Here is a 23,803-nt window from a genome sequence, read left to right as displayed (position 1 = left end):
AACTGGTCAAGTGCTATATATATTTAGGAGTTGACGTTTCCACGTCTACCAGAAGTCTATCTGCTTTAAACTCTGCTACTAGTAAAGCAAAGAGTGCTTCCGGTGTGGCATTGTCGCTATTATCTAAAGCTAAGTGTGACTCATGGAACGCTTACATCAAGATCTATAACAGCATGGTATCGTCGGTATTCTTATATGCTATGCCAGCCTCGGGTCTTTGGTACAGAAATTCGCTGGAAACTGCCCAAACATTATTCTTCAAGAAGTTATTCAAATTACCTAGAAACACGCCAGACTGGGCGGTGCACCTGGAATTTGGGCTTGATCCAGTTGCGCTGAAAGCAATGTCCTGTATCTTGAGCTGGATGATAAAAACCCTAAAAGCCAAGGACAATTGTTTACACAAGGTTTGTCTCCTTCGTTTAATTAACCTGGCTAAAAACACCACAACAACATCATCATTCAACTGGGCAACCCAGCTAAGAGCCATCTTGATAGAATGCGATGCTCCGGAACTCCTGGAATTGGTAGACCCTCTGATATGGGAAACGAAAAAGGAAAACATACTCAAAAAAATTCCTACACGTTATTAATTACGTTTATGAATAATTATTTATATCACTAACTTGATTTTCACCAATTTATTTTCTCACAGTTACGGTTTTTTATTATTTATTCGAGGCTAGAATAACAATTATTTAGCAAAAAACGAGGCAGAAATTAGATAAAGCTTGGTTAGGCACGTGCAAGCCATGCGGTGAAATAGTCAAGATTTCTAAGTAGATGTAAAAAAGCCATAAAGCACAGAATAATGGAACTGATAACTGCAAAATAAATTGAAATAAGCACTGAAACAGATTAAACGGTTATTAGATTAAATTAGAGCGGGATTGATTAGTTAAATTTAGATTAGATACGATTGATAAAAAGATTAGAAAGAATGGAGTGGACTTTGTATGCAATAATGGATATTGTGCGCCAAATTTTTGCCAGAGGGCACCTGTAGCTCTGTAGCAGCGCCTGACCTGCCTCCCAGTGGCGCAGCGAGGAAACCTCGAGCAGTTTTATTTGGTAAGATCGCTGTGGCAGTGATCTGCTGCGCCAGCGATCAATGCAATGGCTGGAAGAAGGCGAGGGAGATTTGAATAAAATGAGAAAAAATTATTAGATAGGTATGAAATAGTTGATTATAATAAATAGAATTATTTAACATTTATTTTGTGTTAAGATTGACACTTTAAAAATATAAGATTCTTTGCGCCCTCCTGTGGTGATATTTTAACATAATCTTTGTGTTAAAAAGGGGTTACACAAAATTTGTGTCGAAATTTCAACACAGATTTTGTGTCAACCGTTTTTAACACACAAACTGTGTTGATTTTACACAATATTTTTTACTGTGTGGATTAAACAAAAAAAAACATTAGTCAATGTTTAACAGAAGTCAAACTCATATTTACTAAAAAATTTGACCCTTATTTTGTTAATGAAACCAATGTTTTCATTATAATACGCATAATTCGATCGAATTTTTGAAAATTAAACTTTGATCGAAAATAACTTTTAAACGCATAGACTAATCAAAACATGTTATCTAACTTTTTTTGTAGAGCGTTCAATTTTCTACAAAAAATAAAACAGCAATTCATTAGCCGATTGGGAGCTTAAACAGTGTAAAAATCTGAATAAGCAAAAATAATTTTTTTGCTCGACGGGCAGAAAGCGTCAAATTTCGGCCCGCTGTGCTAAACGAAATTGCCACTTTCTGCCTTCGTCGAGCAAAAAAATAGCATACACTCCTCGGGAAGTAAATAAGAAAGCCTCAGATCACATGTTTGTTGACTTTGGCTTCGCCTCGGACAACAATTACATGTGACCTGAGACATTTCTTACTTTACTTCCCTCGGTGTGTAATATACTATTCCCTACGTTATTCTTATGGTGATTAAAAAAATGCGATGAGGATTATCTTAATATTAACATTAAGAGCTCAAATCGTGACTGGAGTCTTTTTACACTAAAATAAAACTTTTGAGCCTGTTTGGAAGAAAAATAAAAATTATTTCATTTTTTTTAAACGCCCTAAATACACATCATCATTATAAAAATTGTCGGGGAAGCTTCCTAAGACTATAAAACGTCAAGATCTGATGAAAACTTGATTTTCGAAAAACGGGGTGAAAACAATAACTTCCCAATTTTTACAAATTTTAAATTTTCTTAGAGTTAAATTTAAAACAATGAAATTTGTGAACCACATCCTTCTCGCTGCTATCAGATCAATCGGTGGAGTATAGATGTTGACAGTACATCATGTTTTCTGCAAGAACCCAATGAATGCTATTAACTTAATGTAGATTATTAAAAAAGTAACAAAACAGATATTTAGCTGTTATTTAATTTCCGTGATCATAATTTGTGTTATGTAAAGAATTTTTCTTTACATATTTATGAATTATAAAAAATCGAGTATGATTCTATTTCATTTTTTTTTTAAAGGATAATTCGAGTGTGATCATTAAGTGTCTCGTCCGATCTCTCTCTAAAATTTTACTGTACTTAGGCTATCTCGGATGCGTCAGGGAACAAATAGCCCTAAGTACACAAAATGTTTTTGGGAAAGTTTTTAGATTATCTTTAGATAAGTAAAATAAGAACTCCCAAAATAAATAATACAAAAAAAATAAAAGTCTAGATAGTAAATAAGTTTAGAAAAAAAAATAGTTTAAATAATAATGATAACAAATACGTTAAATAATAAGTAATAATAAATAATTTAGCTAAATAACTATTCGGATGTTAAAATGTTAAAATAATAGTAAATAACTAAAATGATGTTCAAACAAATAAGAAATACTTTAGTAATGACAAAACTTTAGATAAAAGGGGATTTATTTTAAACCAAAAGATTTTAGAGTAACTCAATCACCGAATTTGAGTGTTAAGACAAATGTCTAAAGAAATTTTAATAACGTTTTTTTATAATTTTTAGATAATAAAATTGAACATAAAATGAGAAATGAACTTTACGAATATGAAACAGATAAAAAAAAAAATATAGAACTTAAAAGTTAAACAATTTAAAATGAACAATTATTAAACCACGAAATTCTAAAATAATACAACTTATAAATTAATAAAATAGAAATATTTCTACAAATAATAATTAAATTTAGAAAACAAAAGAGATGCTAGATTCAAGTACATGCACATTTATTCATACGATTTTTAATAAATAAATTCTTGTTAAACAGTACGAATGTATGTATTTGTCTATGCGTAAATGCGCTTACGTATACACAAACACATAGATGATTAATAGAACATAAGAGTAAGTGAGAAAACTATATTGCGCTCTGACCCAAGTAGAGGGGACTCATACGATATTTTTGAACAACTTAAGAGAGAGGGTGAGGGCCCAAGAAAATAGACAAATAATTGGACATTTGGTTCCCCCAATGAGTGGAAATTAGTAACGCCCTAAAATTCGACACCTTATAATTTTCTCAAGGAAATCTCTCTCGTTGTCCTGACATCCTAGTGTTAACATCGTAAAGTATAATTGTGAAGTGAATCAAATCGAAAGAATAAGTCAAATCAACAAGATTCATAAATTTTTATCAGGTACATTTTAAATAACTAATATTTGTGAATTTAAAAATATTGTAAAATCGTTATATGAAAGAGAAGGGTTAACTTTGAATCACTGTGTAATAATTGTAATTATTGTAATTTAACTAATGATATTAATTTTTGATTTAAACAATATATGTATTAAAATTATTCCACGTACAATTTCTTCAACAAACCTATTATTCTCAATAAATATGAAACTCGGAGTTCCCAGTCTATTAGCCTGATACGCTAGGACTAAATACTAAAATAAAACAATTAATTACCTGTAAATTAACATAAATTTTTACATAACATTTGTATACTAATTAAAATAATACTCTAAATTTTCCAGGGGAGAAATTCAATAATAATAAATTTGGAAAAATTGGGAAATTATGAGTTTAGAAAATTTTTAGAAAATCGAATTATCATTAGATCACTAATTGTTAATGTTCTAGGAAGCTACTCGTACTATACTTAACATGATTGCTTCTCTCAAAATTAAACATTTAAGTGTATGTGTGCGTGTTAGCATTCAATTGTAGTATATATGAAAATATCTCACCATTTCCCATACAAAAACTTTTTGATTATAGTAGCATTGTAGTTGCTCATTCACGGTATTAACAATCAACTGTTCAAATCTGTTCAAAGTGAAGCATTCAAACCCAAAAAAGTCTAAAATGCTGACTAAATATTTGCTGCCACTGAAAAATGATAATACATTAATTTCCTGCTACCAGTCATAAAAATTTACCAGATTTTTTGTAATAAAGATTTCTTACAATAAAGTGCGAGTAACTGAGAGTTTTGAATTGATAAAATTAATAATCCAGTCAACAAGCCTTTGGTATAATGCACTTGCTAGAATGTCGCGAGCTAGAAGAGCTTCTTCACAAATATATTTACGCCGGATTGCTTCTCCTTTTACTATAAGACAATAGTTGGTTAAAGACCAAACGAATTTTTTCTGGTCAAGTCCCAGAATCTCTGCAACTGTGGACAATTTCAAAAATAAATACAGCTCATGCACGAAATCTGATTGTTATCAAAAAAACGTCATACCGAAAGATGAGAATTTCATGTCATCAACATCAGCCTCATTATTCGTATTCACCGTGAAACTTATTTCACCAATTAGTAAAATAGCAGATAAAGTTTTCCAGATTGATTCGGCTGCATCCTCAAATTCCATTGAGATCATGATTTCGTCAATTTTCTCAAACATATTGATATTTTCTCGATGATAATTCCTTTTATCCGACACACAACTGTTTAGATGACCTCTATTTCCATCTCGAAGATAACGAAGTTTTCTTTCTGGTGGGAGCTTGAAATCTTGTAGTTTGCCTCTTGCCTCCATTGCATCATAAAAGTAATACAAGATACCAAAGTTTGACCTATGCCTGAAAGATAATACAGAATGTTTTTATATAAAATTCAATTATTAAAAAGTATTGGTAATCCGAGAGCCCACGACGGTCAGGCCTTTGTCATTTTATTAAATCTACACAGTTGACTTTGTATATTCCTAATACATTATGACATGGGAAATTTTTCCCATCTATATTTCGATTATAGAGATTATTTTTTTTTAGTATTATTTAGTCTAGAGTGTTGGCCAGACTGATGGAATGCTGAGATTCGACGCGCCTGTGTCGCCCCAAGTGGTTCCCGATCAGAATGCAAAGCTCGAGGTAGAAATCAAGCCGAACCGCGCCAAACAAATTATATTAAGTATGGATGGATGCGTCCGACAAAATTTACGATGTCTTTGAGAGTGTGTGAGAGAGAGAGCAAATGAAAAAAGCGACCGGGCGAACCCGCAGTTCAGTTCGCCATCAACGACCAGAGAGACATCTGGGAGTGACAACGATCGACGAGAGAAACCCGGAATCGGAATCTACGAATGACAGGACGTTGAAGCAACGGGAGCACATCAAGGTTCCACCTGAACGCCGGATGGAAAACTAAAGCGGGAATCGACCAACCATCGAGCATGTAAATTTATCCGACAACGGCTGATTGGAGGCGCAGCTTCGTAGCTGCGCTAGAGAAAACACCACATGTTGCTGGAAAACGAAACAGAAATTTTCAATTCTGATCCGGATACCGTTCGAGCTAGTATTGACACGCCAATAATTTTTGGTTGTTACCACTAAATTCATGCTAAGACGGATTCTATAGGAAATTCATCCGCTTACGGGTTGAATTTATTTAATTAATTAATTTTTGAGCGTCGATCCCGCCGAAAGTCAGTTGTCATTGTTTAATTGCCGTACGCCAGGAAGGCGAAGAATTGTACATAAAAATTTTTGGTCATTTCGACAACGAAAAATTCCGTTTGTGACGCCATCGCCGAGAACCTCTGCCACCTGTCAGCACAGCCGACACTTGCTTCCTGGACTTCCACACCGTGCCGAGACGTCGACTGAACGGGGTAAGTGCGGTCGCAGTTGTTCATATACCTGGGTGACTTCACCGCGACCCGCGATTAAGCCGAGATCGGATAGGTTCTTGCCTGTCCGAGTTACAAACTATAATTGTTTATTTAATTTTTTTATATAACGGTTGAAAAAAAAAAAAAAAGGACAACTAATTACGATTTGAACTTAAGTCCGAGAATAATTGTGTACCGAAATTCAACAATTGTGTTGTTGAATTCCGGCTTCGGGGTGACGTCAGCCAGGTGTCCGGTGCCAATTTTTTTTTAATACATGCTGTTGAGAGATATCGTGTACATTTGTCGATTTGTTTTGGTAAAAGTTTGAGATAGCCTGCCGCAGAGAATTGGCTCGACTCGAGGGCCATCTAAGAGCGCCAATAGACACTATACCTCGAGCTTTGTTCCCGCGTACTGCCCAACGAGTAACTACAGTTACCGACGGTCCTGTTATCCGCCGCGGATGATAACTGATTGACAAATTGTGCCATCGGTAACTTATTGTATTCAATTCGCTTAATCCCTTATAGCCACCTTACCTATAACTTACTGTCAATCTACGTCCGCAATTTGAAGCAAACTTGATGGAAAGAGTTGGCAAAGCGAGCGATTACCTATTAGTTACCTATAACTTACTCTGCAAATAGACGTCAAAACTTGCTGTACAAGTATTTCCTTCAAATTGTAGTAATGTTGAAAGGAAATTTAACTACAAGTTTGATTGTTAACTTGTATTCGAGTTACGGCCGTAGATTTCCGTCAATTTGCTTACAACTGTTGTTGAAAGAAGAATTACCGCCAACTTGATGTATAAATTAACCGTAACTGCTGGAAGTCAACACTTACTGAGAAAGCACTGGCTATGAGGGACGGTTTAAGAAGGAAATAATTTTTTTGGTTTCAATTCCGGGATCAAATTTTTTTTGTCTGTTAATTTGTTTGCGAGGCTATTATTCGATTCGTTTGTTTATAATTTTATTGCGTACTAGAGATTTTGTTCGACTTCGCGTGCGATTAAGTACATTACCGATTCCGATTGGTCTAATTTTGGCGGTTTTAATCGAATTTTGAACCATTAACTAATTAATTTTTTTTGTTAAATTTTTTTGTATTGATAAATTCATAATTTTGTTTGTTAAGAAAAGAAAATAGAAAACAATTTTTTTTTGTATTGATAAACTCAGAATTTTGTTTTGTAAGAAAGGAAATGAGAAAACAATTTTTTTTATTAATCATATTCAAATTTTTGTGATATTGAGAATTGCCGGACCTGCGTATTTCTTCGATCTAGTTCATTGTTAATTAATAAACATATTTGTAACAGTCCCTGCGCATTAATTTTTTTTCTTTGAGCTGTCTCAATTTTTTGTTTATCTCTGGTGGTAAAAATATTCCGAATCGATTCCTATACCCGCTCTACAAACTTTAGAATCTCTTCGACGTTGACCTGCCGCCCAACGACGATCAATTGTTAACCTTCGAACCGTGGGACGTAAAGTTCCTGGCGCCCAACAATCTACGAACCAGGTAAGCCAATATTTAGGTGGAGCTCTCCGGCGCTGTCGACGCCAGTGCCATGAAAAAGCCATCATAACATGTATAAACAATACGCCACAACACCCCACATTTTGAATATATTCGGGTTCCTGGATAAACCTAGTGCACTGGCCACTGTCAGTTTAATTTTTAGATGGCTTGGTTTCTTAATTTATCCGTAATCATTCCTCGAAACAAAAAGTTGTTATGTCCAAGGGAGTTTTTAGAGCGGTAGCGTAAACGGTGGAGGTTTGGACTAACAGTTTAAAGAATACGCAACGGAGGTTTTAATTCCGTTGTTTTAATTATTTATGTGGGACGTTTTCGAGATACGAACTTACCACGCCGTCGTTTGAGACTGACGGATTTTTATGAGAGTAGATGTACTTACTGTTACAGGAACTTTATTGATGGTCAGATCCGTGGTTTTAGGGCAGCCGTTAGCGCCTGTTCTTTGATTGGGCCCTTTGGTTGGTTCTCGCAGCGGATGGAGTAGGGTGGATTTGGGCTGCTTATTCTAAGGGCTTCTTATCTTATGAAATTAACGAACTCAAATGGAATTTCACTTCTTTATAAGATTTATTTTAATAAACACCTAAACTTTTACACTTTCACAAATTTTATTTAATCGAAATTATATTAATGAATTTTATTTATTTGAGCTAACGTCCTCCAGTCCCCCGTAGGGTAAAGTGCGCAAATTTAGCTTTTTAGAGATATTTTATTTAAACTTACTGCCCGGATTCTCGCCTAAGTGCAGGGCAAATTAGAACTTTGAGATTCCGGTTCTCTAGATTTTTAATTAATAACTAATACGTGGCCTGCCGGTTGAACCGAGTCTGAACTCGTCTTAAGTGCAGCGCAAATTAAGATAAGGGACTTTTACAAGGCACGGGTCCGTCAATTAAACGCGGAAGTCGAATTAATTGCTCAAAGACCAATACGTGGCCTGCCGGTTGAACCGAGTCTGAACTCGTCTTAAGTGCAGCGCAAATTAAGATGAGTGACTTTTACAAGGCACGGGCCCGTCAAGTAAACGCGGAAGTCAAATTACTTGCTCAAAGACAAGGCGTTGGCTGTTGATCACCTTTTTAAATACTCGCGGTGCTGAGATTGCAGAAGTCCCCGCTAATCAATCAGCAGTCGCGTAGCTTATATTTTATTGTGGCTTTCGCGCATGGAGAAGTCTTCCATCACCGCGGGTGATTTAAATTTAAAGAAAAAAAATTTTGGGGTGGACATAACATTCCCCCGGAAAAGCGAGAAGCTAGTATAGTTTTTCGGTTTTCCTATGGCTACTTTCCCCATAAGCGAGAGCCACTTACAAAAATTTTTTTTTTTGACTTGAATTAGTATAATTTAGTGTAGTGAAAAAGAGTAACAGGAGGAGTCATCTAGTGCTTGTATTTAAGTTTAATTCATATTTTAATTATGCAATGTGTTGCACTGTACATATTTTGCTGACAAATGATCTTTTCTTATCTGATTTCGCTTGCCTCTCGAGTTTCACGTAGCCGGAAAGAGTGTTAGTGTGCTTCAAACCGTGACCTGTTTCAGTTGAAAAGGTTTAAAAAATGTATACATGCGAGACCAATTTCGAGGGCTATGGTACTTGGTACCAGATGGCCCTAATGGTGTATGGGGAGAGGGTAAGTAAGGCATTATTTTAAGAGAAAAAAATTATTTTTTTTTTTTAAAAAAAACTTTGTTTCGTAAAAAAAAATTTTTTTTTTTTTTTTTTTTTCTAGGATTTGAGAAGGGCGGTTCGGCTCTTGGCGGGGTTGGCACGTCCCATCCATCCTCGAGAAGCTTTATTTTTGGCTTCTTGCCTGGTGACCCTATTTGGCTCTCTGCCTCCCGAGGTCGTGGAGGCAGTCGTCTTCTTCGGATTCCAGGACCTAGCGATGGTAGCTGAGGTCCAAGATTTTGAAGAGGTGCTCGCCCCCAACCACGAGAATATTGATCGCTTAAGGATCGCCTTGCTCGAGGCGATCTTTAATGGTTTGGTCACCATAGGATAGAGGTATGTTACGATATGCTTCATGGTTACTATTTAAGAAAATAATTTTATCTCTTAATTGTTCTTTTCTCTTTTGTTGCAGGCCAGACATATCGGGTGTCATCGCTTCCGCCGAGAGCCGGACGCGTCTTCTCTTCAAAGAGAAATATATTTTTATATATAAAAAAAATTTATGTTTTTGAAAAAAAAAGAAATAAAAACAAAATATTTTTTGTTAAATTAGTTTCTCAATTTTGTTTTCCATACTTTCTCCCTTTTTTTTTTTTTTTTTTGACGGGTAAAAAAAAAGGTAGGTAGAGTTTAAAGGTAATTTAGTAATTGATTAGTATAAAATAGTTAACTAAGGTAATTTAATTTGATAATTTAGGTTTAGGTAGCGAGAAAAATTTCTTGAAAGTTTTTTTTTAGAAGAGTGTGAGGGAGAGGAGTGTGTATGTGTGTATACGTGTATTACATGTATACCCACGCGGTAACACAGCTGTGGGAGTGGCTTGCTGAGAGGCGGTCGCGATGAAACGGGCGTCGGTAAGTTACTCCGCTTGACTTAGTAGCTCGTTACGATTAACGCTAGATGACTCTTCTTGTTCTCTTTTCTTATTTTACTTTTGATTATTAAATACTAAACGTTTAAGTTAATCGTTTTGAGTTACAAAAAGATTTTTGAATTCAAGAAAATTTTTGTATGAGTGACGTTAGCTCTGAAATAAAATTTTATATTATGAAGAGAAAATATTTTTTTTTTGTATATGGAAACTGTTGTGTGTATATATTTAAAAAAAAAAAATTTTGACATGATAATAATGTTAATAGATAATAATATGGTTAAATATAATAATTAGTTACATATATGTGATAGAAAATTAAATAGTGTATAATTGGATTCCTTATATAGTTTTAAGTTATTCTTTATATAAGTTTTATATAGGTTTAATATAGAATATAATTAACTAGTTGAATGATTTGATATTATAATATGGTAAAAAAAAAGATTTGTATGATATGGTGATTAGGGTGATTCAAAAAAAAAGAATATTTTTTTTTTCGTTTGGTACTCTGAAAAATAGGTTCCTAGACACCTCTAAGAAAGCCTCTCCAAGCATGAGTTCTTAATTGTAACGGGAAGGTCCTCCTTCTTACAGTTTTCTATTTTTTCTTATTATCAGATAGAAAAATTTATATCTCGCTTCCAACTACTTGAAAAAATATCTTGTTCCTTAGATTTTGTAGGAAATTGAATGCTCTACAAAAAAGGTCTCTTACGATTGTTTCGTAAACCCAACCGTTTAAAAGATATTAACGGTTAAAATTTGATTATTTTTGGGAAAATTTTTTATTTCTTATGAATTTTATAACTCAATGAAAAAAAATCATTATGAATGATGAAACTCATAGTTTTGTAGGAAATTTACTGCTCTATAAAAATGGTCTCTTATGATTTTTCGATCAAGTTGAGCGTTTACGAGATATTCATCATCAAACATCAATGCATATCAATTTTTCTAGTTTTTGATCAATAATTCGAAAAATTTCAATTTATTCTGTGAGTTTCAAGGAAATTTAGACAAATTTGAGTTTCTATGAATAGAAATATGTTATGAACTATTTTTTTAATTAGTTTTTTTAGTCTTGGACATGTTTGATTACATTAAAACAAAAAATTAGTGCATTTTTTTAAATATATAATTCAATTTAGTGTGTTTCACATGTGTTTCACTTTTTTATCGAAGAATTTATTTATTTAATTATCAACTGCCATATAATTTTCAATATTTACAACATAACGGTACACTTTTACTATAAATAATTTCCTCTATTGCAGTTTGGGTAGTTTTTTCGATGTTCTTTGATAATTTGCAATAAGTATTGGAATTGCTCTTCATTTTTGTCAAGCATTGATTATACTCACTAACTAATGCAACAGCTCGTTCTGCTGAATCATTAACAACTTTCAATTGGTTAAAGTATTCTTTATTTTCAATGTAACTGTCATTAGTAGGCCACGATTCAATATCTTTATCAAGGAAGTCATATGGTAAATCAAAGATTTTAAAGAGATTTAAAGACTTTTTAGAAACAAAGTCACTCAGACTTTTTGCGTTAATGAATTCAAATCGTTTTTATCAATTATAAATTTTTAGCTTTAGAATCTGTACCGTTACGAGTATTAACAGCTCCAACAATATTTTTTTACTTCCAATGAAACGGTATCGTCAAATAATGATAAAATGGCAAGTTCATCACTTAAATACCATAAATGCAAAATCATTTTTTCACAAGTTGCTGAAGAAATCAATGAATTGATATTTTTGTACTCGAATAAATTTTTCAAAAACTGCAAGTCATGATTAGCAGCAGTTGTTGCAGAAGTTGATGAAAACCAAGCTTTTAAATACAGTGTAACTATAAATATACAAATTTGCCGAAGACCGTCCAATTCTTTATTAGAAAGTTTAAATTCATTTCTGAATAGAAACATTTTTAAACTGTAAATTGCCTTCGCCATCCACCTAGCATGATGAATTGCATCAGGACGTTTGAAAAAATTTCTTCTTGAGGCATTTCTCCAAGGAAAATCAACGACAATTCCAACAATTCTTTATAGTCATCTCGGGGTTGTAGTAACTATCAAAAACAATTAAAAATTTGTCAGAAACAAGAAAATTTTTTTTTCTTAAAATCGCAGTTAAATCATACCTGTAAGGATTGTGCAATTAAACTAGATATTTCATTTTTTTATCCAAAATGATATCAGCAACAACAGTATCTTCAGTTCCAGATTTATAATTAGTTTTATTTATTTCATCCCATGATTTTTTAAATCTTCCGAACATTGGTACGTTTGGCCCAGATGACACAGGCCAATATACTTCAAATGCACTTCTCAATATGATCTCAAAAATGTGGTGACGACATGGTAACCAGATTAACTCTCTTCCCAAAGTCTTTTCAATTGCCTTACATGTACCGTTATGAATTCCTGTATAAAGAAAATAGATAACTATCGTTAAATTTAATATTTTCAACAAATTGTAGATTATATTTAAAATCCAAATGAGTAAATAATTCTCAATAATTTCAAAAGTGAAATTCAGTAAGCAATAAAAATTAAACTAGAACGTTAATAATTAAATATTTTTTAGATTAAATTATCATTGATAAGTTACCTGTATTAACTGCCGTCGTGTCAAAACACATCGCCTTAACATAATTAGTAATACCCCATTCACTCAATGTCGATAAAATGGCTGATGTTTGATTGTCTGTCGTCCCAGAATTCATTTTTGGAACCCCAAGTAATTGTTCGGTACCAAATGCAGTTAAAATAACTGGTAGTCGTTCCACAGATTTTGATCCAACAAGGTCATTCAGCATTTTTCCGTCCCAATGCACAACGTATTTATCGTGTGTCTTAAAGTTGTCATTAAGTCCTTTAGCAATGTCTTCTCTTTGAAGCATACGAGCTCGTTGAATTGAACTATAACTGAGCGTTGTATCTTAAATTTTAATACCTACTGCTAGTAAAACCGGAGCAATAATAAACATCGCATTTCTACTGCTGACATTAGCTCGGTCGAGTCCAAAAATGACTTCAGGAGTTAAGACATCAAGTTTTGCTCGTTTTGTCGGAATTGGAGGTTCATACTCTGAATCAGATCCAAAATTTGTAACTCCACTTAATGTATACGTAGAGAACGACTCTGATTTTTCACTTGGAACAATCGCATGACTGGTAGACGGTTGATCTAAGTCTGGAATAAGATCTGTTTTATAAATTAAACGAAGAAAATGTATAGAATTTATTCATTTTGATGACAAATAATTAAGAAAGGACTCCAAAAATTGTCTAGTCAAATGTCATCTAGTCATCTATGAAAAGTTACACTACTACCTGACTTTATAATAATTAAATATCTCAGATACTTACTACTCTCATCTATTCCCATCATAGTTGTGGTTAAGTTTGATACAGGTACATTATTAGAAAGAATCTCTTTATGGGTACCGAATTTTTGATCCAAATACAACTTTCTAATATTATCATCAAGCACTGTTAAGGATTTTTCGCTCACAATGTCGAATAATTGTTCAAGATCAGTCTGAAATTTCATTTCCTTTTGGTTTTGCGCTGAATTCTTTTTATCGAAATTTTTTTGTAATTTTAACCATTGACTGTGATAGCGAAGAAATTTTTTGACTGCATTAGGAGCTCCACTAGTTGGAATCTGATTTGTTCTCCACAGTTCAATAACTTGGTCAACTGAATTTTTAGCACTTTGTTTGATTGAATACTTTAAAATTTTAAGTTGGTAGAAAAACACACGCATAACCTCTTTCACTTTTGGTAACTTACGTTCCGAAATTCTTTGTAGAGGTATTCCGATAAAACGTATTTCTTTATTCATTGTAGGTTAATTGATGATAAATAAATTTATGTGATGATTATAAGACTTATTTAAAATGAATTATTTTATTACGTATTCAAGATGATCAGTATTAGGAACACTCAAAATACGGTATTAAATGGGTAGATACTGAAGATAGTTGAGAGTAAAAACATAGATGGCGTTAGTTTCAGAAGACAAACAGAAGAAGAAATGGAATTCAAAACAAAAATCCCCTCGAACGAAAATTTTATGTATATTTTGTGAAAAACAATTTAAAAATATGCACTGAACAAATTTCATAATAATAAATGACAACGCGATTAAGATTTTAAATTATTAAAGATATAATTTAAAAAAATATTATTAGAATAAAAACTTTCAAATGAATTTTGAACAGAAAACATCTATAGGAGTTGCTTTTATAATAAAAACTCAAATTTGTCTAAATTTCCTTGAAACTCACAGAATAAATTGAAATTTTTCGAATTATTGATCAAAAACTAGAAAAATTGATATGCATTGATGTTTGACGATGAATATCTCGTAAACGCTCAACTTGATCGAAAAATCATAAGAGACCATTTTTATAGAGCAGTAAATTTCCTACAAAACTATGAGTTTCATCATTCATAATGATTTTTTTCATTGAGTTATAAAATTCATAAGAAATAAAAAATTTTTCCCAAAAATAATCAAATTTTAACCGTTAATATCTTTTAAACGGTTGGGTTTACGAAACAATCGTAAGAGACCTTTTTTGTAGAGCATTCAATTTCCTACAAAATCTAAGGAACAAGATATTTTTTCAAGTAGTTGGAAGCGAGATATAAATTTTTCTATCTGATAATAAGAAAAAATAGAAAACTGTAAGAAGGAGGACCTTCCCGTTACAATTAAGAACTCATGCTTGGAGAGGCTTTCTTAGAGGTGTCTAGGAACCTATTTTTCAGAGTACCAAACGAAAAAAAAAATATTCTTTTTTTTTTAATCACCCTAATGGTGATAGTAAAATGGAAGAATAATTTTTGGTAAGATTTATAGAAAAAAATTTAGAAAAAGAATCTAGATAAAAAATTTTGAGATTTTGCGCTGTTTCCACTAGTCCCCTCAAGGCCGGAGATAATTTTATCTTCAGTCTTGTGAGTCTTACTGTCGCAAAAGATTTGTAAGTTAAAATATATTTATATATTTTTTTTTTGTAAATTAAATGAAAATTTATCTTGCATTTTACTATCTCTTTTATTATTAACAATTCTTTAGTGTTGATTTTATTTTCTACGATGTCGATGTTTGGTTTGTGTTGAGATCGGTGATTTGTAGTCTCTTAGTCGGAATGTTTTTGACTTCTTTGGTTTTTCGATGTTTTCCGGCGCTTCTTCAGTCGTTGTTTGCTTACTCGGTGGACTTCCTTCTTCGTTGGTTTCCGATTTCTCTGGAAGTGCTTCGTTGACTTTCATCGGTGATGACGTTTTTTCTTTTGTTGTTTTCAGTTCTATAACGACAGGCTTTTCGATTATTTTGTTGTTCTGCCGCGGTTTTAGTAGCCATCGACGAATGAGTTTTTGTATGGCGAACCCGCTTATAATGATCGATAGTATTCCGATTGTTGATATTAAACCGATGGTTATTTTTTTATTAATTTCTTCTTTTTGGTGATCTAGTGCTATTAATGACATTTCTTCTTCATTTTCTTCTAGCCCTTGACCCCAAGGTTCAAATTTGTCGATGATTGTAGCTGGATCTGAAAGTTTTGTTAGTAGATTGGGGTTTTCGCTGTTAAATTGGATATTCGAGTTTAAAGTTTCGAGGGATAGATTGAAACTTGGTGCGATCATTTCTATTTTTGTTGTTTCTCTTGCTGTTCCTCGGACTTTATATTGGTTGCAGTTTGCTTGCCATCCTTGTTGTAGGTGTATTAGTCCGGTTCCGTTGATTATGGTGTTTCTGGTAGTCAGTTCTGGGCATTTCCATTGGATGCTTTCTTCTTTACACGTTGAGTATGCTCACGTGTTTTTCTCATTCATTTTTATCCAAGTTAATTTACATTTTTCGATTATTCTTACGTTGCACTCTCTGAGATTTTCTGTCTTTGGATTCATGAGTAATCCCATTTCACAATCTACTTCTTTTTCTAGTTTCGTTATTTTCGTTGGAATGTCGGTTGGGCAAGCCATGTCTGGTCCAATGGGTTTGCAGTTGTCCACGTAATTTTGTTCAGCGAGGAAATATTCTTCGAATGCAGGTTCCGTCAATAGATATTTTGACGTAGGCTGAATTGTCAATGTTGATAATTGATCTCCGACTTTCTCGGCCTTGGGAAGTGATTTCAGTTCATATGCTAGCCACGGCGTCTGGTCGAAGAGTGGTACCGTTATTATTATCAGGAAGTGACCGTTCGATTTTCCTGTTTCTATTTTCGACACCTTCGCCAGCGTGCTGATGTCCATGTGGTCCAGAGGTTGTGGCGGATTTAAGGTTGGATGTTTTTTTATCATGTCCACTGTGGCTTGGTTTAGTTGTTTGGCTGACACTGTTAAATAGGTCAGTTTTCCCCATTCTGCTTCCTCTATGGCTTTTTCTGCATTGTTGAGAGTTCTTAGGTGGTTAGTCATTCGGTGAATATTCTCATCGCCTACCATTGAGAATAGTTGGATATTTTGTATGTCTGTTATTTGTTTATTCGTTGATTGTTGCAGAGATGCTGAAGTTCTCGCCAGTTCTTTGATTTGGTTGGTTATATTTATTTCGTGTTTGAGGATTTCGTTGATCTCGCTCTTAATGATGAGGGTGTTATTTTGCGATAAGTGTACAAGTTCTCTGTTGTCTTGGTATAACGTGTCTAGTTCGTTGGAGATATGTTCTTTGTCGCTGTAGTCCATGGTTCCGAATAGTTTTCGCGCAATTGAGCCTACGAAGCCAAACCATGGTGCTCTTTTTGTGCGATTCTGTGGATGTTGTTCTTCGAGTTGAGGATCTTCGAGGAATTGCCTTAGCTGGTGTTTTGCTTGCTCAATTTCGGCATATATTTCCCGGTGTGTGTTGGTTCTCAGGTACGACATACAGGATGAATCATTGAATTTATGAGAACATATTCCATAAGCTTCCCATATATTTTGATTTAAGTAGGGGTAAAGATTTACTAGGTTTTTGATGTTTATTGAGCTGATGATTTGCCATTCTTCTCTGATGAGGTGGACTCTTTTGAATGGGTCGTATAGTATGCCCGGATTCGCTTCCATTGGTTTTATTTTCACCTCGTCAGCTCCCCATGCCAGGTATCCGATTCCCAGGAGGAGAAGTGGTGCAGCGATCATAAATTTTTTTTTTTTTGTAGATTTCTGCGTCTATATGTATATTTACTGAAACAAACAATCTATGTTTTCTTTTTAGTCGAAATTTTCGCGGCTGTTTTAGCCTTATTTGGGTGGATTAATTTCCGTTTTCCGTTTTCTTTTTCTATTATTAAATTCCCCATTTCGTTTATTTCGACTATTTTGTATGGGCCAGTATAGTAACGATCTAATTTATTTTTTCTAGGTTCTTTTAATGTAAATACGAAGTCTCTTACGTTAAATTGGGCCGGGTGTATATGTTTGTCAAATCGAATTTTTGACTCGTGTTTAGCTTTCGTTAGATTTTCCGCAGATATTCATTGGATTTCGGAAATTCGGCTAATCAGGTCTGCTAGATAATCGTTATATGATTCGATTTTACTGAAGTCTGGAAATTGAGTCGGACTACGGGCTTTTCTTCCATACAAAATTTCGTAGGGTGTGAATTTCGTAGCCGTGTGTACGGTGGTATAATAATTTAGCATTGCCATTGGGATGTATCGATCCCAGTTACTGAATTTATCTACGTAAGCCCGGAGGTAGTCGACTAAAGGCTGGTGAGATCGCTCCAAGGCTTCATTCGATTGAGGATAGTAGGAAGAAGTTGTTTCTTTGAATTTTCAGCGCTTTGGCTAGTTGTTGGATTAATTTGCTTGTGAATGAGGTGCCCTTATCTGATAGAATTACGCGAGGGCACCCATAAAGGGCGATATAATGATGTAATAAGGCATCTGCGACGGTTACTGCTCTGATATCAGGGAGAGGAACTGCTGCAGCTGCTTTAGAAAAATTGTCTTGAATCGTTAAGATATGTAAGTTACCGTCAGGGGTCATAGGTAGGGGTCCTACAGTATCTATACTAATTTTCTCGAAAGGTTCAAAGGGTGTATCAGTGATGGACATAGGCTGTTTGGTTTTTATTCGCGTGAGTTTATTTTTCTGACAGATTTCGCAAGCTCGAATGTAATTATAGATATTGTCTTTCATTCCGGGCCAGTAATATCTTTCGCGGATACGCCAATACGTTTTTACTACGCCTTTGTGGCCCCCTATTAAACTGTTATGATTTTCTTCAATTATTTTTGTTCGTAGGGATTCGTCTGGTACTTCGACATTTCCTTCGCACAAGGTGATTGTTAGTGGGCAATCTCCTAATTCGTGTGATAAATAAGCTTGGATGTTAAGGTTGTCGAACTCGTCTCCTTGTTTTGCACAGCGAAGTGAGTGAATGTCATGTTTGTGCATCGACTGTCGAAGATTTTTCAATCCTTCGATCAGGTCGATTGGGTCTAGTTTTTCGAAATGTTTTGTCTTGATAAATACGGTGAAGATTTTACAACGACCTAACTTGGTGACAAATACATCCCCTTTTGTAGGTTTTGAGGCATGAAGGTCGTTAGCATTTATAAATCTTAAGTCGCGGAGCAGCTTCGCTACAGGTTTTATTATTTCGCAGTCAGCCGCTAAGAAATGTAATAAATGGTCTCGGGCATAAGTGAGTCCATCTCGGCTGGTTGCGAATTTTATTTTTATTTCAGGACCCTTTTCGGATATACTTTCGTCTGAGCTAGAGGGTGAAGATATTTTTGGTCGATTACGTCGTTCGGCAAAAATATTTTCAGCTTCTTCGAAAGTTGGAGGGTCATGAGCGACGAAGGGCGGTCCAAATCGGTAGTTCCCTACATCATCCCCCACTGTTGTATTCCCGCATGTTGTTGACTTATTTTGGGTTTTATCCGAATCGTGGGATTTTTCCAAGTTATTATTATCTGGTGGATTGGTTGATTTAATCCTTTGTGGTAAATTATTTATTTGTTCTACCCGTTCTGGTTCGATAAGGGTGTTATTTGCGTTGGACGGTTCAAGTTCGATTATTTCCTGTATTCCCTTGCCGTGTTCGTCTACGATTTGGCGGCTCGCGTGGTCATAACGGATACCCATGGCCGCTAGTTCATCGGGTATGAGAACTCTTCCGAAGATTGGGGTTCGGGGTTCTGGACCGTCTCTTAAATATCCAGTGAATCGGGATTTAATTAAGTTTTGTGGTGTTAGAGAGTTTTTATTTAATTGTTTTTCATGTTTATCGTGTACGTTGACGACGTTTCTTGTATTAGCAATTTCTGCTGAGGTTGCAGGTTCCGGCTCTACGATGACGGGGTGTTCCATTTCGCTGGGATTTTCGCTTCTTCCCGTATCTTCTGGGCTGATGTCGCTGCTTGATTCTGCTTCGAGGTCATCGCTGTTGTCTCTAAGAAACTCGTCGACATTAGTTTCAGTTGCTGTGTCATCTACGGAATCTTCTTCGCTTCGCCAGAGTGGAGGCATTTTACTTAGCGATTGGCGGATATTTTTCGCTGTTTCGGAACTAGTTCTTTTCATTTTTGCTAGTTCTTGGCGGGTGTAATTGAATATTGCTTCTTCTAGAAGCATTTTTACTAGAGCTTTTTCTTTATAAGGATTTTCCGGTGGGGGTCGCCTTTTAATGATTTCATCGAACATTTTTATTAGGTCGAGGGTTTTTCGTCTTTGTCTTTGTGGGATGATGTTTTCTTTATTCTTTTCTAATTCTTCGTCCTTCTCCTCTTCATCGTCCCCCTCTTGTCCCGTATCTGGTTTATTAATCGTGGAGGGTCCGGGAGTTGAGGCTGGCAAGAAAACATCATGGTCCCCCTCTTGTTCGTTTGCTGTTGAATTTGTCTTAGGATCTTCTGTAGTTAAATCAAGGTTGCTATCTTCGAAGTAATTTATTTTGGGCGGGATTCGCGTTTTTCCCATTTCCCTTTTTCTAAGACGAGAAGCGAGTGTTTCTCTGACTTCGGGGGCGCTGCTGATTCTTGGTCTATTTTTTGATCCGAGAGGGCGACCAGGGCGCTTGATCGATTGAGTCGCTTCTTCATCTGAGAGTATTTTATATGATTTTATTATCGTAGTATTATTCGTGATGGGCAGTGCTAAATAATCATTTTCGGTAATATTATTTGATTCGTTTTCTAAGGGCTCGGAACGACCTTCGGAGTTATATGAGAGTCCCTCCGCGTATTGTTCGGTGATTTTGTGACGAACAAGGACATTAAATGTGTATCTGCTTAATTTCGACCGCCATTTAGCTTGCCTTTCGGTGACAGTCGTGCTGTCCCTTAGCCAGGCGACACAAGGGCTACTGGTTATTAAAGTAAAATGTTTTTGGAGATAAGGTCGAAATTGTTGAATGGCGTAAACTACTGCGTGTCGTGAAAGACACGTGAGACACATGACACTATTTTCTCTCCGTCTCCTTCTAAGTCATCGTCCCCTTCTGTCGTCTGTTGACTGAGGATTCCGGATATTCCAGAGTCTGACGCGCTGACAGCTAGGATGAAAGGTTTGTTAAAATCTGGGTATTTGAGGAATGAGTCTACGCAGAGGGCATTTTTGATATTGTCGAATGCCTTTTGCGCTTCCTCGGTCCATGTGAAGGGCTTAGTTTTTCTCGTAAGGTCTGTTATGGGTTTAGCCCTTTCAGCGAAATTTTGTATGAATCTTCGGTAGTAATTTGCAAGTCCCATAAATTTTCTGGCTTCCGTATGATTTCTAGGTCTCGAGGCATTTTTAAGTGATGAAATCTTTTTCGGGTCTGGTTTTACGCCTTCTTTCGTTATTACGTGGCCTAGATAGTCTACTTCCGGACAGAGAAATTTACATTTTTCAGGTTAGAGGGTGAGACCAGCTTCTCTCAGTCTGTTGAATAGTCTTTGAACTCTCACTCTATGTTCTTGTAGGGTTTTACCATAGCTAACTAAATCATCGATATAAATAAATAATTCTGTCCCTTTTAATCCGCTTAAAGTGGAATCCATCATTCGTTGGAAGATAGATGGAGCGCATTCTAATTCAAAAGGCATGCAACGATATTCCCAGTGCCCGTCTGGGGTAGAAAATGCCGTTTTTGGTGCGTCTGCGGGGTGTATTGGGATCTGATGGAAACCCATAGCGAGATTAAAGACGCTAAAAAAATGAGCGTCGCCTAATTGGTCTAAAATATCGATAATTAGGGATAAAGGATAGGCATGACCTCTAGTGATTTTATTTAGTTGCCTAAAGTCAATAACCATTCTATATTTTTTTATAGAGGGGTCATTTGATTTTTTTGGTACAATCCACTAGGGTGAGTTGTACAGAGAGTTAGATTTTCTGATTATTCCTTGTTTTTCAAGATTTTCGACCTGTCTGGCGATTTCTTCCTGATGTTCTGGGGGAAATCGATATTGTTTTATTCTCACTGGTTCGTTGGTGGTGGTTTCTATCGGGCAGGTGAAATTCTTCGAACGACCTAATTTATCTCCGGGGAGGTGAAATACGTCGTGATTATTTTTGATGAGATTTTGAACTTGTTGTTTTTCCTCCTCGTTGAGGTGATCTACTGATATTTTCTGGAGTAGAATCTTTATACGTTCTTGTTTATCTATTATACGGTTGGAGTTTTCTATAGATGGGGAGTCGGATTCGTCCCCGTCTGAGCTTGGATTATCAAATTCGAAATCCTCGAGTGTTTGAGGACATATGTCGATGTCTACCGGGTTTGAATTTAGGTTAATGATCATGCACATGGCGTACCCGTCGTCTACCTTGACAACTGCTTCTCCTCCGAGTACCCCTTTCGGAAGGTTCATTCGGGGGAGGTATCCCTCTCCTTTTTCGAAACTTTGGATTGGTACTGCTACTAATGATACTCTTATCCGAGGTGGCAAGGTGTAGCTGGAAGAAGGCTTTGTTTCGAGGCTAAAAGGGGTTTAGAAGGGCAGGACAATATAACTAAGGTTTGGTCATCATAAGAGATTTCAGCTTTTTCGGCTTGGAAAAAGTTGTTTCCTAAGATTCCCACTCCAGGTAATGGTAAATCTTCTAAACAAACTTGGAATTCTACGTCAATATTGAGGATTTTTAATGTGGTTGTTCCTAAGGTTTCGAAAGTGCTGTCGCTGAGTCCTCGGAATCTCCTAGCTTTTTTGGTGTCGATAATTACTTCGGGTTTTAAAGCGGATGCATTGATGAGGCATACATCCCCCCCCCGGTATCGATGAGGAAGCGCTGATAATTGTCTAGGAGTGAGTTACGCGACACATATATTTTTGGCCCAGTTCCTAGAGCGAGGACTTTTTGCTCTGGGAACTTTCTTGGGTTAATTATAGGGATGGGTTGTATTGGTTTATTTTTCATTACTAAGGTGTTCCAGTAAAACGAGATGGTTACGCGTTCTTGAATAAAGAATTTATTTCCGAGGATGGCCTTATAACCTCCGGGTGGTTCCGGTACGAGATGAAAAGTAATTTTGACTCCGAATATTTTTAGATTTATGGAACCGGTTATGGGCATTGAGCTAGTAGCGATGCCTCCCACTACTCCTGTATTTTCAATGTTACAGAGGACTTCGTCGCATAGTTCTTCGATGCAGAGTAAGTTGAGGTCGGAGCTGGTGTCCAGGTGTGCGTTTACCCCTCCACTACGAAATGCTGGGCTTCGTATGTGGACCGTGGGGCCTTTTCCAGTCGTTAGACATTTTGGTTTGTCCTTCCCTGGGCTCGTAATTCTCCTGCCGTCATCAATGGTGGGTTCAACTGAGCTGATGGCGGTGATCCGTTGTTCTGATCGGGTTGTCGTTCCGATCTCGGGAGGGTCATCATTTCGTTCGGAGTCGGTTGGAGTTCTAGGTCGTGAGTGAATGTCTCTGGAACTTGTCTGTATTCGTGGTATGATAGAGTGCGAGGCAATTCGCGATAATTACCTCGGTCGTCATAGTCACGAGAAGATCTCGGCATCTGTGGATAGTGTCTGTTACCGTCTTGTGCAGTTCGTCTATGGAACTCCACTGAGGGTGGTAGAGATTCACCTGGTATAAGTCCGTCATCTCTCATTGCGCGTCTACGGTCTGGTCTTCTGTACGCGTCATTTTCGATGGCCTTGTACATGTCGTCTAATGTTTCGGCTCTTCTCATTTTACATAGGCATCGTAAAAAGCCTGGTAAGTATTCATAGAAAGTAGTGGCCGCTGTCTTTTCGAAAGTTCGTTTTACTACGGCCCTATCATCTTCGGGAGCATTAAGTTCGATACGACGGACCATTTTGCTTAACCGAAAATAGAAATCTTCGATATTTTCAGATTCGTTTGGGGCCGCAGCAGCTAGATTTTTCTGCCACGTGGTATATGGGTCACCTCTTTTTAATTTTCTCCCTAAGATTAGTAAAATATCTTCAACGGAAGCTAGTTCTGCATGTTCGATTAGTCTTTTGGCTCGTCCCTATAGTTTTTGTGCTACACGGCGAGCGAAAAAGCCCTGGTTATCAGCTGGGATGCTAGGTAACCAGTTTCTGACTATTCCGTCGAATAATTCGAAATCTTTTACTGCGGTGGGACCTTCTCCGTTAAAATATGGGAGCGCATCGTGTAATTCTTTCGCGAGGGTTTGAATTTGGATGTTGAGGCTTTCCTCGTTTA

At 35.9% G+C, this 23,803-nt stretch overlaps 2 protein-coding genes across 4 annotated transcripts in view; both read right to left on the bottom strand.

Annotated features, from left to right (window-relative positions):
- Positions 1-23,803, bottom strand: part of Ninac (STKc_myosinIII_N_like and MYSc_Myo21 domain-containing protein ninaC) — a 1,002,000-nt gene that overhangs the window by 306,330 nt on the left and 671,867 nt on the right. The window contains 3 exon segments of the mRNA XM_074259010.1: positions 4,181-4,322; positions 4,401-4,611; positions 4,681-5,021. Coding sequence (XP_074115111.1) covers positions 4,181-4,322; positions 4,401-4,611; positions 4,681-5,021 — 694 coding nt within the window.
- Positions 12,400-14,092, bottom strand: LOC141537852 (uncharacterized). 3 transcript variants are annotated; one of them, XR_012480978.1, is made up of 3 exons: positions 13,540-14,092; positions 12,779-13,375; positions 12,400-12,591 (listed from the first exon to the last, which is right to left on the bottom strand). XR_012480978.1 is itself a non-coding variant. In XM_074259037.1 (2 exons), exons 1-2 carry the CDS (start codon positions 14,015-14,017, stop codon positions 13,110-13,112), a joined length of 744 nt encoding a protein of 247 aa, XP_074115138.1. In that variant the 5' UTR covers positions 14,018-14,092; the 3' UTR covers positions 12,400-13,109. The 3 variants fall into 3 exon arrangements, 2 of the variants coding, with proteins under 2 accessions (XP_074115138.1, XP_074115140.1); XM_074259037.1 differs by having other exon boundaries at positions 12,400-13,375; XM_074259039.1 differs by having other exon boundaries at positions 12,400-13,363.

Source organism: Cotesia typhae, unplaced genomic scaffold, assembly GCF_013202065.1.
Source record: "Cotesia typhae breed Kobodo isofemale line unplaced genomic scaffold, CoteBio_Ctyphae contig_17, whole genome shotgun sequence".
Lineage (NCBI taxonomy): Eukaryota > Metazoa > Arthropoda > Insecta > Hymenoptera > Braconidae > Cotesia > Cotesia typhae.
Note: the sequence above shows the minus strand (reverse complement) of the source record. Positions and strands in the feature narration are given on the sequence as shown.

Excerpts from the sequence above, each read along its gene's own strand:
- LOC141537852 (XM_074259037.1), bottom strand. The coding sequence starts at position 14,017 with ATGAATAAAGAAATACGTTTTATCGGAATACCTCTACAAAGAATTTCG. Across the intron at positions 13,376-13,539 it reads GATGGGAATAGATGAGAGTA|ATCTTATTCCAGACTTAGAT; the intron begins GTAAGTATCTGA and ends TTTATAAAACAG.